The sequence below is a fragment of the Lissotriton vulgaris genome, chromosome 1_1 (genome assembly GCF_964263255.1).
Source record: "Lissotriton vulgaris chromosome 1_1, aLisVul1.2, whole genome shotgun sequence".
Lineage (NCBI taxonomy): Eukaryota > Metazoa > Chordata > Amphibia > Caudata > Salamandridae > Lissotriton > Lissotriton vulgaris.
The window spans coordinates 755,518,777-755,538,419 of record NC_141685.1 but is presented as its reverse complement, the minus strand read 5'-3'; the positions used below and the strand labels follow the sequence as shown (position 1 = coordinate 755,538,419).

The following is a 19,643-nucleotide window of genomic DNA, read 5'->3' as shown; positions in this document are numbered from 1 at the left end:
TCATGTATTTGCACCCACACCCACCGCTGTTCCAGAGCATAATATGATTACTGTTGATTATGGTGAAAGAATGATGCGAAAAAATTACAAGGATAATGTTTTTATTAAGACTTTGCACCATGCACACGCCACTACCAACTTGACAGATTGTTGGGTTTGCGGGCTTTTACCTTCTGCTGCCTATAAGAAAGATAGATTCCTCGCTCTCCCTTTAACGCCAGTGAATAGTTGTGTGGGGTGGTATACTCTTATAGGTCTTGTTAAATATTTCCAGCAACCAGATTCCCTGACTCCCCGCCTGCAGAATAGGGGGTGGACAATGACAATGCGAGTACGCCCTCTGCCTTCATCTTCCCTTGGACGAATATATACTGATGGACGTTTTGATCAGACTTTTATAGAGACCTGTGAGAAAAAGTTGGGTCGATTCCTGACACCAAATGATACTGACAGACTGAGGGATAGTTTCCTGAAGTTGAATGCCACTTTGTCCTACAGACACCCCCGAAGAGTAACGACAGTTCCAAGTCTCTGATACCCTTAGCGGTGGTGGGTCCTTCTCCATTTTTCTGTATAGAGGGAAGGGGGTCCCATAAAAGTTGGTAATAGCTCCTGCAATGTGACTGCTTCAATACGCTTGCCCGTTAGTCCCTCTTTGATTGCCCCACCCAGCATCTATTTCATTTGCGGTGATAATGGATACTTATGGTTGCCTGAGGGTTGGGGTGGGGTGTGCTACCTGGCCTATATGATTCCCCCTGTGTATGTGGCTCCCTCCGATTACCATAAAACTCATCGTCGTTTTCCCAGTCCTCAGGAGCAGCCACAAGAGCAGCGAAAAAGGAGGGAACTTCAGGTAGATGACGTCGATCAGACAGACACTTCATACCAACAATGGACTGATTTTTCTAAGGGTTTGCTTCCTTTCTGGGGGCCGATATTCAACAGCAGGGCTATTAGACGACTGTCTAGGGTGATGGAAAAGGTGGTTCTGACTGAAGCCGACATTACGACTAATATATCTGTTGAAATTCAGGCTATGAGATTATTTACGATTCAGAACAGGATGGTTCTTGACGTCATACTGGCTGATAGGGGTGGGGCCTGTCGCGTCATCGGGACGTCTTGTTGTGTTTATATTCCCGACTCCGCCCGACTGCTAATTTGGCAGTACAGAAATTACATAGATTGGCCAGTGAACTACACCAAGATAAAGGGACATGGTCTCTACAAGGGTGGCTCTGGGGTGCCTTTTCTTCTTGGGGTTGGAAAATATTGATGGGTTTGGTTGGAGTGGTGAGTGTGATTCTGACTTGCTGCCTTTGCATATATTGCCTCCCTCCATGTTGTTCAATGTGTGCTGCAAATATGCGTCCTAAAAAGAAGTTACCTGGTCAATATACCACTTCCATGATTACTGAAATTCCTGCTGATGCAAGTTGGTTAATGTTTATTGCAGAAGATGTTCTAGACTAAAGATATAAAGTCCTGCCCCTAGAATGGATGTCGGCACTACCTTTTGCAAATAAATGAGGCTATAGTTAGCCAATGATGCTAAAAGGAGGGTCTGATAGAATTCCCTTTTCGATGCCCTAATTACCCTATGATAATGTGCGAGTTAGCATCATATGACTAACTAATGTAGTTCGTATATGCACTTATGCTGAATTTCTATTCTCATTCATTGCCTATATTCAAATGTATGTGTGATAATATTAGTTTCTTAGCTTAGCCTGTGTGCCACCATTTTGCGTGAACCCTCAGTGCCTGTGGGCCCTGCTCGCTCATATGCCCCTCCCGCAGGAATACAGAAATGTACTAAGACAGCAGTTTTCGTTTCTCAGCTTACTGTGGCCGAAACTAACAAGTCTCTTTATCAGTAATGTTCTCATGCCCAGAGACGCCGAAGCCTAGCTCCATGGCCTTGAGTAGAGATAATAATGTATCCCTTGCAGGTGCAGATGCCTGCTGTATGAGAGCATTGTACACTGGTCTGAGGCTCGGTGATTTTCCACAAGGGGCGTACCCCTCGTTACTGTATTGCATTATAATGTATTGCTGTGATGCAGAGAGTCAGTCCTCTCATTCGCACTCCTAGGAGTGAGGTCGGACAGGGCCCTCTCATATGAGTGTTGTTTGGCCTAATAAAGACTTTTGTTTATTCTTCTCCACTGTCCGGCTGACTTCCTATATGGTAATTATAGGCGAGTGCGGTAAGTCACTCGGGTGGATTTGAGCCACGCTTATCAGCGGTATGCGCTACAGCGCCAGGACACCCCAGTTGGGGTATTAGTGCGCTTTACAAGTACAAATTACTTTATATTACATCTAGCCAGCTTTTTGTTGACGATATTGGCATAGAGAGACTGTAATAAATTTGATGATCTGTACCATATATAGTTGGGACTTCCCTAGTATGTAAAGACGTCCAAATGGATGTGGTTTCTTGAATGTGTAATGGCTAGCCACCCAGAGGATGGAGCAGAAGAGAAGGGTCTTTTCTGTACTGACAATGGCACAGTTGTTAGTGATGAACTCCCTACATCCTGGGAACCAATAAGAGTCCACCAATCCAAGAAATACTTCTTTCTTGAGGATTTTATTTCTCATGATAACGGAAGGTGCAACTTCAGCCAGGGATTGATATTCAGCAAACCTCACATTTTCAGACAGGCTGGTCTGTGGGGCCACAGGATTCTGTTCATCATCCAACTCTTTAGTGTGACTCACATTTTTATCAGTCTGACCCCAGCTCCCTAATAATAATAATTGAAAGTGGTTGAGTAGCATGGTCAACAGGTGGTTTGCCAACTCTGCAGTGCTTTCCATCCGCAGCTGTGGCTTGGACTTGCATGTAACTTCATGTATAGAGACAAGCCCCAACATGCCCTGGGGCTATAAAGTTTCCATCCTGTTGCACTCTGCCATTGATCAAACCTACATCACTGGCACTGCCTTTGCTACATACTGTAAATATTTAGAGCACACATCAACACTGGCCATCAGCTCACTAACATGCCCCATTATTCGGAGCACTTTTTGGTTGTAATTGGAAACTTTGGGGAACAGTCATTAGAAGCTTTGGGAATTCCCTGGTGTTCCTTTTTCTCCAATGATTCCTAGGATTTATCTCAGATTCCAGGTAATCCTGCATTTTGTAAGTTATCTCCCGGTTGTGAAAATAGCACCCCCTCAACAGGACTGCATAATGAACACCCTAAATCTGAGGGCTATCCATGTCCTCACACTTGTACTCCATTTACATATGCAGACACAGATAAAGCGACAATAAAGCAAACAGATCCTGTTCAAATTCTGTTGGGAAAGGTAATTTTCCGAAAGCAGTTAAAATATATATCAAATACAATGAGTAAATCCGTGAGAAAAAAGTCACCTGTACTTAGAAGGCTACACTGTATCCCACAGTAGAAAAAGCTGTTAAACTTAAAGTCTTGTGAGAGAAAATTTGTATATAAAAGAACCTTTATAGTATCTGCAAACAAAAATACTCTACAGTCCAGTTGCAAATTTGTCTCTGGATACTATAAGTAAAAAGATTTTTTACAGTTAGTAAGTAGATCTTTCACTCTGCATGCATTAAAACTTTGCAACTTCTTACCTGAGCTTACTATTCAGAGAGCCAATCAAAACATTATTGTATCGCTTGTCTAGGACAACAGTAATTATTGGATGCCTTGGTTGGATCTGCTGAGGATCCTGGCAAATGTGTTGTATTCTTCTACATTATTTGCATAGTGCTTCATAACCCTGATGAGGCAACTAAGGGCTTTCACAGTAATGGAGTCACTGGGAATTTTGATGTGCATGGTCGAAGGAAGTGAATTTATAATATGTGTTTATCCGAAGAGTAATTTGTAGTGAAGATCAAACACTCTGAGAACTATATAAAGTTCAGTTTAAGGTGGAGTGTTGCATATGCTAATACTCACTCAGTTGTAGCAGCAGTAGGAGCAGGGAGGTCTTGATATTTGGTGTAGCACTGGATGGCAACTGAAAGAGAAACACATTGGTATTAACTAAGTTATAGAGTTGTGCTCATGGGATAATATCAAGGATTCATCCCTTACATACAAGTCTCAGTTACAAGTGCCATAGTAAAATTCCATCACCTGTGTAAACTTCTGTATGAATGAGTATCGGAATTATAAGGTTGTCATTAAAGACCCAATTTTACCTGACACTTCTGTGAATGAGTATCGGAATTATAAGGTTGTCATTAAAGACCCAATTTTACCTGACACTTCTGTGAATGAGTATCGGAATTATAAGGTTGTCATTAAAGACTTATTTTTACTTGATACGTTTTTGCAGGTCTAACCTGCCGAAATTTACTAGGTGAAACATACTTGGTAAATACTGGGACAAGCAGATTTTGGTGTACTAAGCACCAGTATTCAATAAACATCAAATAGGGTACTACATAGCAACGGAGAGGTGGCATCTTTACACCATGATAATGGTCCTCCCACCAAATTTATTTGCGTGTTGACCATTGGTGTAACCATGGTGGAGACTACTTCATCTCTGCCATGGTTAGACCCCTTTCATGGCCCCACAGGGTGAAGGCCATCAGAAAGTTGGCGTATGTCCATCCACTCAATTAGGATGGATGGGGATGGGTGGACATGTAACTGGTTTAATAATGGCCCCACTCAGAATGGGAGATGACTCCCCTCGCAAAGGGGGTATTATCTTTTTTGGTTTACAAAAAAAATCAAAGTTTTGGGATTTTCTTTTTCAAAATAACACAAGAAAATGTTTTGATGCAAGGCTCCATCATGTTGATGGAGGACTGCACCAAACAGAGAAATGCATTAACAGGAACCACTGTGACTATGATTCCTGGCAATGCTTTCTAAATGACTGCCAGGATGTTGGTCATTTACATATCTGGCAGTTGGGATCTGTGCCAGTGCAATGGAGGAGTATACACTGTCACATGGTGGAACAACAGCCCAACTGCCTACATCTAAATTCGGCCCTGAGTCCAACAGAACACATGCTGACTGGGTTGAGGTGACAAAATTATCCAGCTAACAAAATAACTTCCCTGGGCATGAAAGAATAGATAAAGTTAAAGGAATTTAAAGGTGGTGTGTAACTTATCAATTCAAGTTGTACCTATAACTTCAGAATTTCCAATGTTTGTGTAGTTTAAGTTGGGTTTGTATGGAAATAATACATTCATTTTCCTAACTTTAACATATCTTTCACCCTTGTCTTTTTCATTGAATTTCAATGGTTTTTTCTTTGGAATGAAAATGTGTTTCAAATTGTAGTATAGAGTGTTATTAAGTGGAGTGTTGTTAAATGGAGTTTAGTACAGTAAAATAGAAGAGAGTGTTGTAAAGTCTTGTGTCATATGCCAAAGTATTTTCGAGTGCAATAGAGTGGGATGGGGTAGAGTGGAGTGGCATAGCAAACAGTGGAGTAAAGTGTTATACAATGGAGTGGCATGGTGTTCATATAGTCGAGTGGATTATAGTACAGTCGACTGGCCTGTTGTATAGGGGAGTGGCATGTCGCACAGTAGAGATGAGTGCCGTTGGCTGAGGTTTCATGGAGTGGAATGTCGCCTAATAGAGTGTCATAAAGTAGCAAAGAGTGGAGTAGAGTGCTGCAGAGTGTAGTGGCATAGAGTAGAGTTCAGTGTTCAAGAGTGTCATACAGTTAATTGTTGTCAAATTGAGTATTGTTCAGTAGAGTGGTGGAGAGTCTGGTATAGAGTAGTGCAGAATAGTGGAGTGTCATAGAGTGGAGTGGGATTTTGGACAGTGGACTGTAATACAGTGGAGTACAATGACTTTGAGTGGTGCAGAGTATGGAACAAACAGTGAAGAATACTCTGTTAGATTAGAGTGGGATGCAGTAATATGGCATATGGTACCCTACAGTACAGTATCATACACTGGAGTGGAGTATACTGGAGTAGAGTGGTGTACAGTGAGGGAGATACAGTGGAGTACACTTTTCTAGAGGGGAGTAACGTAGGATGAAGTTCTGTGTCATAAAGTAAAGTGGGTTGTCATAGAGTGCAGTGGAGTGTGGCTGAGTGGAGTATTTGCAAGTAACATATTGTAGACTGTCATAGAGAAGAGTAGAGTGGAGTGACAGAGTCGAGTAGGGTCGAGTAGACTGTCGTAGAGTGTAGTGTCATAGAATACAGTGCATGAGAGTGTCATAGAATGGAGTGCCAAGTTATATAGTTGAGTGGTGTGTGGAACAGACAAGTGGAGTGGCAAGTCGCTGAGTGTCACAGAGTGTAGCGTGTACTAAAGTGGCATACAGTGGATGGGCATACAGTGGAGTAGAGTGTCATAGAGCATCACACAGTGTAGTACAGTGTTAGAGAGTGAAGTTGGATACAATGGAGTTGAGTGTCGGACTGTTGGGCAGTGTAGAGCAGCATATGGTACAGCGGAGTGGAGTAAACTGGTGTAGTTTAGTGTAGAGTGGACTAAAGCGTCATAGAGTGGCATGTCATAGAGTATGGTGGCATGGAGTGTAGTAGAGTGGGGTGGCATTACACACAGTCAAGTACAGTGGCATACATTGGAGTACAGTGTCATACAGTACAGTAGCATGTCATACATTGTTGGAAAGTGTTGTAGACCACAGTACAGGAGAGTGGCATACAATGTAGTAGAGTGTTATTTTGTTGAGTGGTGTACAGTAGAGTATAATATGGTATAGAGTGGTTGAGTGGATTTGCATACAGTATATATAGAGTCAAATGGCACAGAGTGGTGCAAAGTCAAGGTTATCTAGAGTGTGTATCACCCTAGCCCTTACTAGGAGCATGGGTCCCTATTTCGACAAAGGTACCTACCTCTGCCAACTAGAGACCCCCATTTCTAATAGGAGAGAGATGAGTTATCAGATGAGTGCAGGAGGGATACATGTGATAAGGGTTCAGAAAGACTTGTTTGGGAGACCTGAAGATCTGAAGAGTAAAAGAGGTTTAAGGTGATTCAAAAAGGGGTAGAGAGAGGCTTAGAGGTTATTTTGGAGACTATGGCAGTAGCATGGAAGTTTGAATGAGTCAGAGAGTGGAGGTAGAGGATATATTGAAAGAGGTATAGGGTGAGAAATAGGCTAGGGCATTGTAGATGCAGAATTAGAAGTAAAGTAATAAATATAAAAATGCATACTTACATGAAAGGTATATATGTATAAGGAAGGTAATACGTCTAGATTTAAGTTGTAATTATTAAACTCAGATTTTCAGGTGTTTCTCCACTTGAGCCAATTCATTTGTTTTTAATTTGTTTTGTCTTTTAATAATTCAATAGTGAAGCAATTGTAGATAAATAGTTATGAAAAACCTTATTTATGTTGTGACCCATATACATGTTAAATATAGAATATTATAACCATAAGTAGTATGTACATTTGTTGAGCAGACGAAAGCCTATATATTTATAAACATAATTAATATACACTTTTATACAAAAGAATAGACATAGCTAGACATAGCTAGATACATACATATAATCCAAATAAATGCTTTTATACACAATGATTTGCTGTGCATTTATGTTTGAGTATGGTGGTTAGGTGGGTAAGAGCCAGCTCTTGAGTAGTCTTCTGAAGATAAGATCGTTTTTGTGAACCTTATGTTTGTGGGTGAAGAGTTCCATAGTTTGGCTGCTTCAACAGAGACGAATGTGGCAACTATGATTTTTTTCTTGTACGGTGAGATTTAAGTCAAGGTGACAATCTAGAGTGGAGGTTCCTTTGTTGAATTTATTTGGTGATTTTAATTCCTGATGAAGGGATGCCCTGTTCCATGTATCGCATTGTGTGTGATACAAAACATCTTGAATGTGGATCTTCTGGCAAACGGTAACCAATGTCGGGCCTTCAAGGCAGGGGAGATATGGGCATGTGGCTTTAAATGTAGGAGTAGTCTGGAAACAGAGTTCTGAATCAGTTGTAGTCTTTTCCTGGTTGTTAAAGATGATCCGTGGTAGAGGATATTGGCGTAGTCGAGTTTAGACAGTACAAGAGAGATACTAGCCTGGACATTGTGTGGAAATCACAGGTTAGGGAAGATGTGTCGCAGGATTTTTATAGTAATGAAGCTTGATCTTTCTAGTGGAATCACACGATCAGCTCTGGGTTGGTTTAGAGACTTCCTTTTCAACAGGTCTTTTAGAGTCTCTACCCCTCCTTACATCTCTGAGGAACATAACATTGGACAGGGAGTGCCGCAAGGCTCTTCCCTGAGCCCTACCCTGTTCAATGTATATGTCCGCCCCCTGGCAGAGGTGGCTAGAAGAAATGGGCTTGCCCTGGTATCTTATGCAGACGATACCCAGTTGGTGGTGGCACTTAATGACAACAGTGGTCTGGAAGCACAACACTTTAAACAGACACTCACTGACATCACCAACTGGATGACGGCGAATTTTCTTCAATTAAATGCCGGGAAAACGGAGATTCTCCTCCTGGGCAAAAACACTTCGTCCTGGGGTGACAGCTGGTGGCCGGATGCGCTAGGCCCACCCCCTACGCCTAAGGAATGTGTCAAAAACCTGGGAGTTTGAGTGGACTCTGCTCTAAAGTTCACGCACCACACAAAAAAAGTTGCCGCCACATGCTTTGGCGTCCTGCGTAACATCAGGCCCATTCTGAAGTTCTTTGACTGCCGCACTCGCCAACTAATCGTCCAGGCGACCATCCTTTCCAGACTGGACTATGCCAGCTCCCTTTTATTGGGGGCTATCTAGCTGAAATTACTAGATTGCAAAGAGTTCAGAATGCGGCTGCCAGGGCTCTGGTTGGTCTCCCGCGCCATTCCTCGGTATCGGGAACCCTGAAGAAATTGCACTGGCTCCCGGTGGGCAAAAGGGTCCAGTTCAAAGCATTGTGCCTCGCTTTCAAAATCCTTAAAACCTCCTCCCCCCCAATGCTTCGCCCACTTCTGTCAGAGTACATCCCCAGGAGATCGCTCCGGTCAGAGGGGCAGCATCTTGCGATCATCCCCCGCATCAGACTGGCCAGAATGGGCGGCCGCTCTTTCAGCTTCCTAGCGGCCAAGTTATGGAATGGTCTTCCTGAAGCTATCCGTGGGATACAAGATCTCCTAGCCTTCAGAAAGGCTGTCAAAACACACCTCTTTCAACAGTAGCTTCATCCTTAGCGTCTCCTCCTCACTGTTAACTGTCCTTCTGCAGCGCCGGGACGCCCCTTCGCTGGGGCAGCCGTGCGCTATACAAGTCACCATAGCATAGCATAGCATAGCATAGTGTGTCCACTTGGGCATTCATTGATGGCTTGGAGTCCATGGTAATGCAAAAGTTTCTTACTTCCTTAGATACTGTAGGCAGTAGTAATTAGAATGTCCACAGTCTTCTTGATGATTGAAGTAGTGTATTCCAAAGTAATTCACCCAAGACAAATGTGTCCTCTCTGGCCGGAGTTCACTCAGTAACTGAAGTCACTGAGCGAACCTCGAGCCAGGAACACTCTGAGGCATTCAAAGGAATACAGGCTCTTAAAGAGACATGGAATAACATCCACATAATAATTCACACAATAATTAAAACAACATTAAATCACATTCTATTACATCACCTTCCCATTTATCAGAACAAACAAACAAATTAATAAAACATTCCCCTAATACCTAGCAAAATCGTAAAATTAGCAGCAGCTTTTATCACCCTTTTATCACCCTACCATTGAAAGAAGTAGAAGTAGAAGGCTGAATGGAAGTAGTAGCATATTAAACCCTACCATACCTGTTGAAAGAAGTGGAGGTAGAAGGCTGAATGGAAGTAGTAGCATATGAACCCAAAGAAGTGGAAGGTTGTCTGGAAAACAGAAGCATCAGAAGTGGAAGCATTCACCTTCCCCCCACCAGTACTAGACGCTAACCAGTGAGACCAACCACAAATATCTACAACCCCTCTGTCTTTGAGTCTGTTAATCACTAATGCTTGATTTTCGGACATTTTAACCAGCTGCCTCACACTCCACCAACCTTTTTCTCCTAAGAAAACCACACCTTTACTCATTTTAACTACTTGTACAGGCCTAGAAAAAACAGAATTTCCTTTTGAAACTCTAAAAGGTTTCTTTATCATCACCCAGTCCCCGGCCACAATACTTTGAGAAACAGTGCACCTTTTTCCATCAATTTTTTTTCTCATAACTTCCTGTTTTTGTCTGACCACTATACCTAATTTTCCATTTTCTCTAGCCTTCCCCACACCAGGGCATATTTTGTCCAACCAAGCGGGAAACAGTGATGAATGTACCTTCCTTCCTCCAAGCAACTCAAAAGGAGTAACCCCTGTAGTGCAATGCGGAGACGTGTTATAATTCCAAACTTTCTCCTCAGTAAAGTTTCCTACCTCCAAACCTGAAGACACAGCCGTTTGAATACCCTCTTTCACCACTTTATTGCCACGTTCCACCAGACCATTAGAGGCTGGAGAATAGAGCGCCACCCTGAGTTGTTTGACATCTTGAGTCTTCAAAAATTTACACATCTTCTCCGAAAAAAAAGTGAGTACCATTGTCCGTCACAAAAAAAATTTAGGGGCACCCTCCAACCTGAAGAGCTTCCTCAAAAATATAATCGTGTTATCCGAATTAGGAGCATCCACAAATTTATAATATAACCACTTCGAAAAGTAGTCCACCGCCAAGAAGAAAAATCCCATATCATCTGGCAAGACGCTATAAGGTCCCGAGAAGTCTAAACCAACCTTTTCCCAAGTTGAATCTGGAAAAACTGTGGGATGCAAAGGTACACTAGGCATTTTCCAGTGTTTATCCGAAAGCAAACACTCATCACTTATCCACAACTGACCTTACCTGTGAATCCAAACCAGGCCACCAGTAATGCAATTTTATCCTCATACAGGTCTTTGACACTCCTAAGTGACCTATATGAGCCAACCTAATAATCTCTTTCCTTAACTCAGATGGAGGAACCACTTTGTCCCCTCGTAGAAGGACGTTGTAATCTACAGACAACTCCTCCGCCTCTTGAGCTATAGTTCTTAGATCACCTGACAAATTCCTCACATCCGGCCAACTCCCAGACGCAAACTCCATGGCCTTAGACAAAGTTAAATCCTTCTTACTTGCTCTTATCCAATCATTTTCCGAAACTGAAAGCTTAAATTCATCAGTGGCATCTACCCAAGTCACACATTCCACATTATCTTCCACTAAATCATCACCTTCCTCCTTATCCAGTGACATCCTAGACAGACAATCGGCCCGGAAATTCCTTTCTCCAGAAATATATCTTAACTCGAAATTGTACTCCTGTAACTTCGAAACCAACCTTGTCAATCTTCTGCCCTAGACGTACATTTTAAACTTCTGGGCTGCCCACACACAGGCTAAAGCCTCCCGCTCTATGGTGCTATAACGTTTCTCATACTCCTTTAATGACCTTGAAGCAAATGCTATTGTTTTTTCAACCCCATTTACCTCCTTACTCAACACTGCGCCTAATCCACTCATACTTGCATCCACTGCGATCGTAGAAACACAATCATCACGAAACACATGCAGAAGATGAGCTGCTATAATCAATTCTTTTACCTTCTCAAAAATCCCTTCCAAATCAGTTGACCATACAAATCTTTGACCTTTCTTTAATAGCACTCTAAGAGGTTCAACCACCTGAGCGTAATTACTCACAAATCTGGCATAATATTCCGCTAGCCCTTGAAAAGAGCGCAGAGAATCCTTATCCGTGGGAGCTTTTGCCTCCTTCAAAGCTTTAATTACTGAAAACTTTGGTTTAATACCAGCCTGCGATATAGTGTGTCCTAGATATTCCAGTTCCTGCACACCAAACTTACATTTATCTTCCCTAATGGTCATTCCTCGCTCCCCTAACAAACAGAGAACTTTCCTCAACAAAACGTGTTCATCCAGGCTATCTGCAAAAATTAGGATATCATCCAGATAAGCCTGGACCCCCTTCAAATCCCTAAATAAAGTATCCATCAACCTTTGGAACACACTGGCCGCTGACGCCAAACCAAAAGGAAGTCTCAAAAATATGAACACCCCAAACGGAGTGATGAAAGTGGTAAATTCTTGAGAGTCTTTGGTCAATGGGACTTGATGGTACACAGATTTCAGGTCTATTAAAGAGAACCATTTCGCCCCCCCCAAATTTGCCAATAACTCCTGAATTTTGGGAAGGGGATGGCAATCCACCTTAATGTTTTTGTTCAAACCCCTGAGTTCCACGCACAACCTAATTTAATTATTCTTTTTTCGTGCGACCACAATTGGGGCGACCCATTGAGATGATTCTGTTGGTTGAATTATCTCCTGTTCACACAAATCATCTAGCATTTTCTTCAGTTCAGACCTTACAGTTAACGGTACATTACGAACCTTGTGTGCTATAGGTGAAGCATTAGGAAGAAGTCTGATTTTATGTTACACTCCCTTTACTAGACACACCTTGTTGCTGAAAACCCCTTTAAACTCTTTTATCAAATCATCATGATCAATCATCATATCCTCAATGCAACAAATAGGTAAGTCTCTTGCTCTTACTTGGATTTTATCTCCCGGAACCAAATACAACCCCATTCTGGTGAGGTCCTTCCACCCCACAATATTTTTACCTTCTATTGCCACGTATATTTTTGTGCATATGGACCGGTCCAAAATGTCTATAGAACTCATGAAGAACCCAGGTATATTAATATCTTTTTCCTCAAAAGCTTTAGGGTTCACATCAGTTTCCAAAAGTACCATTTCCTTGCCCCACTTCTCAAAGGACGTAGAATCCCGAAGGATCGTGCTGGGCGATCCAGAATCTGCCATCACTTGTAGCTGAACTCCGTTGATAGTTGCAGAACATAAAGGACCTTTAATTTCCTCTCCTTCCATGTCTACAGTTAAAAGTAGATTGTCCATGGATTCAGAACAATCATCCCAATTCACATTGTTAATTTTTATACTCTTTTTTTAAATCTACACACTTTTTGAAAATGCCCCACTCTTTTACAAACGGAACAACGTTTACCCAAAGCAGGACAGCCCTTAAAATTACCAATGTGAATTTTTGAACCACATATGAAACAAAAGTTTTGACCTTTACCCAGACAAAATGATGCTTTATCTTTGTTACCTACAGCATACAAACCTTCTTCCTCACTCCCGTCGGACACTAGACTGACCTTAGGATTTGTATCAGAGTACATTGCTTTAGTAGATAACACTGACCTTTCAATGCTTAACGCTAGGTAAATCCCCTCTGACAAAGAGGGATTTTTACAGCTAAGAATTCTTTCTTTAATTTTAGCGGAAGCACAATTAAACACCAACTGGTCTCTAATATAATTATCCAAGAGAGGACCAAAATCGCATGAAATAGCCAGAACTCTTAAAGCAGCCACGTACTCCTCTATTTTCTCATCCTCCTTCTGTTTCCTTTTATAAAAATTATGCCTTTCAAGCATAATATTCGGAGACTCATCAAATTGTTTTTTTAATCTAACTAACGCTTCAAGATACACATTCCATTGTCTGTCCTCTGACTGACCTACAGGAGGAGGAATAGGAGTAAGACTGTTAAAAATACGTTGGGCAGCAAGCCCTAAACTGCCAAATAATTATGCAAATTTGGGAGGTGGAGTATAGTCAATTGCATCAATGGCTTCCAAATTATTCTGAAATAAACCTACCCACTCTGACCATAAAAGAGTTGGTTTACCAGGTTTATCCAGAAAGGGTGGAGGTTGGGTGATCTCTTTAACAGAAGACATGATACTCCTGCAAACCCACTCCTAACTAGTTAATCAAACACTTACAGAATGCCTCAGGTAAACTAAAGAAAGCAAAGAAGAGAAAAAAAATAATAATAATAATAAAAACCAGAGTCTTGTTGTGGTAGTCAATCCGAATGAAGAAAGTCAATTAAATATTGTCTTGGGTGTGTGTCAAAGAACCAAAGTTACCTTGAGCGTGTGAGAACAAAAGCCCAAAACAATAACTCCAAACGATAACTGTAGAACTGTAAAGTTTTCCTTGTCCAATTGAAAATAATCGTAAACGAGCCGTCAGATGACTCGCAGTGTGCAAAGAAAGTCGTCTTCCATGAGTTCAACGAAGCTTCCTATGTCACACACACTTCCATGCGAAGAGCGACCTCACACAGCTTGACGGACCCCTTTGGAATCCGAACACTTACAGCTTCTGGAAGCAGAGGAGCACACCGACAGAACGTGCCGGTAAGAGAAAACGTTAAACACCCCTTTAAAAAATGCACGAAGCATAAATCTCCTCCGTGGAGCCTCTTCACCACCAAAAAAAAATAAAAATGCTTCCATAAACATCCAAAAGAACAGCAGAGCATAAAGTCTCGTCAGAATCGTTCCACTTCAGTAGATCAGCCAAACATTAATTTTACTCTTTCACGTGTTGTGGTACTCAAGCAGCGACACTCCAAAATATAATCCTACCGTAATTCGACGAAGTATGAATGAAAAACAATGAATTGCCAATACTGACATAGGAAAAGGTGATTTACGCCAACCTGTCTCTGTAACAATTTTGACTCGCAAGAATGAAAAAAAATAATCCAGCGTGGGTCGGTGGGTGAATAATGATCCCAAACGTCGTCAATCTGTAGTAATTAGAATGTCCACAGTCTTCTTGATGATTGAAGAAGTAGTTTATTCCAAAGTATTTCACCCACGACAAATGTGTCCTCTCTGGCCGGAGTTCACTCAGTAACTGAAGTCACTGAGCGAACCTCGAGCCAGGAACACTCTGAGCCATTCAAAGGAATACAGGCTCTTAAAGAGACACAGAATAACATCCACATAATAATTCAGATAATAATTAAAGCAACATTACATCACATTCTATTACAGCAGTGTTCCCAGGTCATCAGTCCAGGCGGTGAGTGGGTCATAATTATTCCAATTGCCACATGTGAGTATTTCTGTTTTGGAAGCACTCAATTTGAGATGGCTCCATGTCATCGACTGATCCACAGCTCTAGGACAACTGAAAACGTGGGAGTTTCCAATGTTATAGGGCTTTCCAGTTTAAGGGGAATATGTGTGTCATCTACATAGTAAAAGCATGTGAGGTCAAAATCATTGATCAGTGTCAGTAATAACTTCATGCAGATGTTGAAAAGTATGGGTGAGATGATAGAGCCTTGAGGTACCCTTGCTTTTCTTAGAATGGTTTCGATGAGAATGGGGGGCATGGATGACATTTGTTCTGTTTTGAAGGTAGAATGTGATTTAGTCAAGAGTAGTCCCCTCTATGCCGGCTTTGTAGAGTCTTTGTATTAGAGTGTGATGGTCAACTGTGTCAACTGCAGTTGAATGTTCAAGAGAAGTAGTGAAGCAACGCCGTTCCACTCTATTATGTTCTAAATGTCACCCCAGATGGCAAAGAGGGCAGATTTGGTGCTTCTTCCTGGACGGAATCTTGCTTGGACATCTGAAAGTATGGAATTATCTTCAAAGAAATGTGACATCTGGGTGAATGTTGCTCTATCAGTTTTCCCAGGAAAGGGCCATTTGCAATTGGTCTGTAGTTGTCAGGGTTAAGCAGGTCCAGGTTTATTTTCTTTAATAATGGGAGTATGTATGCTTTTTCTAGTACATTTTCCTTGCACTGATCACAGTGATTAGCATAAAAGGCTTTCTATTCCTGTTATAAGTATACGTGCCTGCTAGAAAGCATCTATTCTGTTCTGTTAAAATCATACGCAATGGTTATTTTGTTTGTGATCTAGGAGTTTTTCAGGGTGTACATAGAAGCCACATTTAGACAGTGTTTTTTAATCTTAATTTCCGTGCCAAATGCCTGCAATAAAACAATTATAATAACTGTCAAAGTTTGCCAAGACCTGACCTACCGGTTGGGGCAATGTTTGTTTTTTATTTAACCAGTGCAGGTGATGAGACACACTCCCTTGTTTTGCCTGGGCAGTTGTTTGGCTTCTCTGGAGACTCTAAAAGGAACACTTATTCCCAAGATGTCTTTAGTAAGGACCAGTACCAACTCCACCACCTTGAGAGCATATGCAAACAGAATATTGAGTTGAAAATGTTCACTTACATAAATATCAATTTGGAAATATCGTGACACAGAAATATCGACAGCACGAATATTGTGGTCAAGAATACCAAATTTAAGGTAAGAAATATTGTTAAAAAAATATAGAAGCCATTAATATTGTGTGCAAAAATATAGTTGTTTAACCTCATTGATGCTTGAGATATTCTTCTCGTGTGCTGGGCCATAATAGAACTGGGTGTGGTCATGACGAGCTCAGCTCGGCATGAGCCCACGAGCACCGTGCCTCATGACGAGATCGAAGGGGTTCAAATATTGATTTTGCAATGAGTGATATGCATTTTAGTTTATATTTTAAATGCATGTGATGTATTTTTTTGTATAATTTTTTTATCTTTTTAATATATTTGTTAACATTTTTGTAGTTATCAATTTTATTTTATTAAAATTTAGAATTTTTTTGTTCCGTAGTAGGTTGTGGGTTCATAGTGGAATAGGGTGGGAAGTAATGTAATTATAATAAATTAATGATTATGTTTTATTTATTAAATATGTATTTATTTGAGATTTTATAGCGTTAATTGTGGGAAGTAACTAAGGGGGTCATTAGGATTGCGGTTTTTCTGCATCCTCCGGGCTGGCCCGGAGAATGCGGAAAAACCGCTATGGAGCCTTCAAAGACCCCCCGCCAGATTAGGATGGCTGGGGGGTCAGGAAGACCGTCCGCCGCTTTTCCGCCGCAGTCGCCCTACGACCACGGCGGAAAAGCTCTAATATGGAGGTGGTGTCTAACAGACACCGCCACCCATATTAAGATGTGGCAGAACAAATGTCTTTCCGCGGCGGCTTCTCCGCCTTGGAAAGGCATACAGTGTTTTCTTTGGGGGCCCGTTGCGGGCCCCCAGGGTGACGGGGGTGGGGGGTGCACATGGGGGGTACCTATGGTACCCCCCTGCATTTGCATGCACAAAGCGGCAGGCACCGCGCGGTGCCTGCCGCTTTGTGCATGCAAATGCGAAGCATGCATATTTAACCTTGCGGCGGGTGCTGCTTCAAGCAGCACCCGCCACAATGTTAAATATTGAGGATGTGACCGGCAGGGTGGCGGTCACATCCTAATTGCACTGGAGAGAACGCCGCAGCCCCTGCGGACGTTCCCTCCACCGCGGGGGTCGCGGACGGACGCAGGTCCGTCCGGGATCCTAATCGGCCCCTTAGTTGTAATTTATTATTAATTGGCTGTTAATGAATTAATCCATTGATAAATAATTATTGTAATTGTGTAGATTTTTTTAGGTGCAAGTTGTGAGGTTTATATGGGTAAAGGGTGGGAAGTAATTTATGTTTAATTAAGTAATAATTAGTTGATAATTTATATTGATTAAATGATTGAAAATAAATTATGGAAATTGTGTAATTAATTGTAGGTGTGAGTTGTGGGGTTTATAGGGGTAAAGGGTGGGAACTAATTTATGCCTAATTAATTAATAATTAGTTGATCATTGACAGTAATTAATTAATTGATATTCAATTAGGGTATCTTTACGTTTTTGTGTGTGGGTTTTACTTTTATTCGGGTAAGGGGTGGGGAGTTAATTAATTTTACTTACTTTATGATTTGTTGTTAAGCACTATAAGTTTTTTAATTGAAAATTAATTTTAATTTTTGTAATTCATTATTTTACAGTTTAATTTTAGCTGTGGGTTGTGGGATTATAGGGGTAAAGTGTAAGAAGTGAATTCATTTTATGAGTTATAATTATTTCTTTATTTAATAATATTTCTTTAATTGGTAAATAATCATGGTAATTATGGAAGTATTTTTTTAAATGTAGATGTTGTTTGTGAATTGTGTGGTGTTATATGGTAGAAATAAAAATAATGTATGTGATAATTAATGTTTTTGTTTCTAAATATTCTGTAATTAGAATATTTATTTGTTTACAAATTATTTTTGTATTATATTTAATATACTATTTGTAGGTGTTGTCTTATGAATTGAACATTATAAAATGTTTTTTATATTAAATATATTTGTCTTTACATTTTTAACATATTTATATTGTTTATATTCATTTAGTTTTTAAATATTTTTGTTGTTAATATTTTGTTTTTTATTTTGTACTGACTGTGGTGAGAATATTAATTGTTACCCCTCCGCAATACAACACTTTTCCTACTGCTGCACTCATTGGATTGGGAATAGTAAATTTCATCCTGCCACTATCCAACACTTTCCCTACTGTTGCACTCACTGGAGTGGGAATAGTCATTTTAACCCCTCCGCTATCCAACACTTTCCCTACTGTTATACTCATTGGAGTGAGAATAGTAATTTTTTCTCCTTCGCTACCCAACCCTTTTCCTACTGTTAAAATTATTGGAATGGGAATAGTAATTTTTACCCCGCCGCAATATAACAATGTCCCTACTGTTTCACTGAATGGAGTGGCAATATTAATTTTTATCCCTCCGCTATCCAACACTTTCCCTACTGTTGCATTGGTTCGAGTGGGAATATTAAATTTTATCGTGCCACTACCCAAAACTTTCCCTACTGTCGCACTTGCGAGAGTGAGAATAGTAATTGTTACCCCTACTCTATCCAACACTTTCCCTACTGTTGCACTAACCATTGTGGGAATAGTAATTTTTACCCCTTTGCTATCCAACACTTTCCCTCCTGTTGCACTTACTGGAGATCGAAATTTTAGTTTAAAGATTTTTAAAAAATGTCATTTTTTTATTAGAGCTTACGTTATTGGTTAATATATACATATATGTGTAAACTTTTACATAGTTTTAAAATTATTTAAAAAATTATATAGTTTATTAATTGTTTCGGTGAACAAGCCTGCTGGTCAGGTGAAACGCGTCCGAGGGCGACAGAGAAATAAAACACTTTGGTCTGCACAAGTCTCGTCACTGGTAGTTTTTCTGCCTAGGAGGTGAAATATATATATATATATATATATATATATATATATATATATATATATATATATATATATATATATATATATCTATATATATATATATATATATATATATATATATATATATATATAAATATATATATAAATATGTATGTGTGTTTCCCTTTCTTAATTACGTTTATTTGTTATATTTGTTAAAATGTATTTGAAATCTACTTCCTTTTTTTATATCAATGTTATTATTTAATAAATTTACACAATTTAAAAAAATGTCCATAGTTAAAGCGCAAAACACTGTCCATTTGACCATTTATAAATGTAATCCTTCACTATATGTTTAGATACAATTGTGGAGTGTCAAAGGAAACAAACAGCACTTATTCAGAATGAAGGATATAATCTAAATTGTTCACTGTTTTGGGCCATCATATTTAGCGATATTGATTGTGCTCAGTATTATCAGAGGAACATAGGGAGTTCTGCCACAGGCTTTATAGATAAAGTATTTTATAATTGTTGTCAGCTGCTAATCAGGTTTATCTGCTCTTCTATTGTTGGGTTGCACATTTTGACCTTAGGGACGCCTTGTTTGGGTCTTCATCAGGATATCTGAGGTTATTCTATCAGTGGTTACTGCCTTCTGTACTGTAC

General features: G+C 40.3%; 1 protein-coding gene across 1 annotated transcript in view; it reads right to left on the bottom strand.

The window, feature by feature from the left end:
• The window catches only part of LOC147747769 (uncharacterized), an 802,967-nt gene that overhangs the window by 267,258 nt on the left and 516,066 nt on the right, over positions 1-19,643 (bottom strand). The window contains exon 48 of the mRNA XM_086926120.1: positions 3,951-4,011. Coding sequence (XP_086782246.1) covers positions 3,951-4,011 — 61 coding nt within the window. The remainder of the gene's footprint in view (positions 1-3,950; positions 4,012-19,643) is intronic.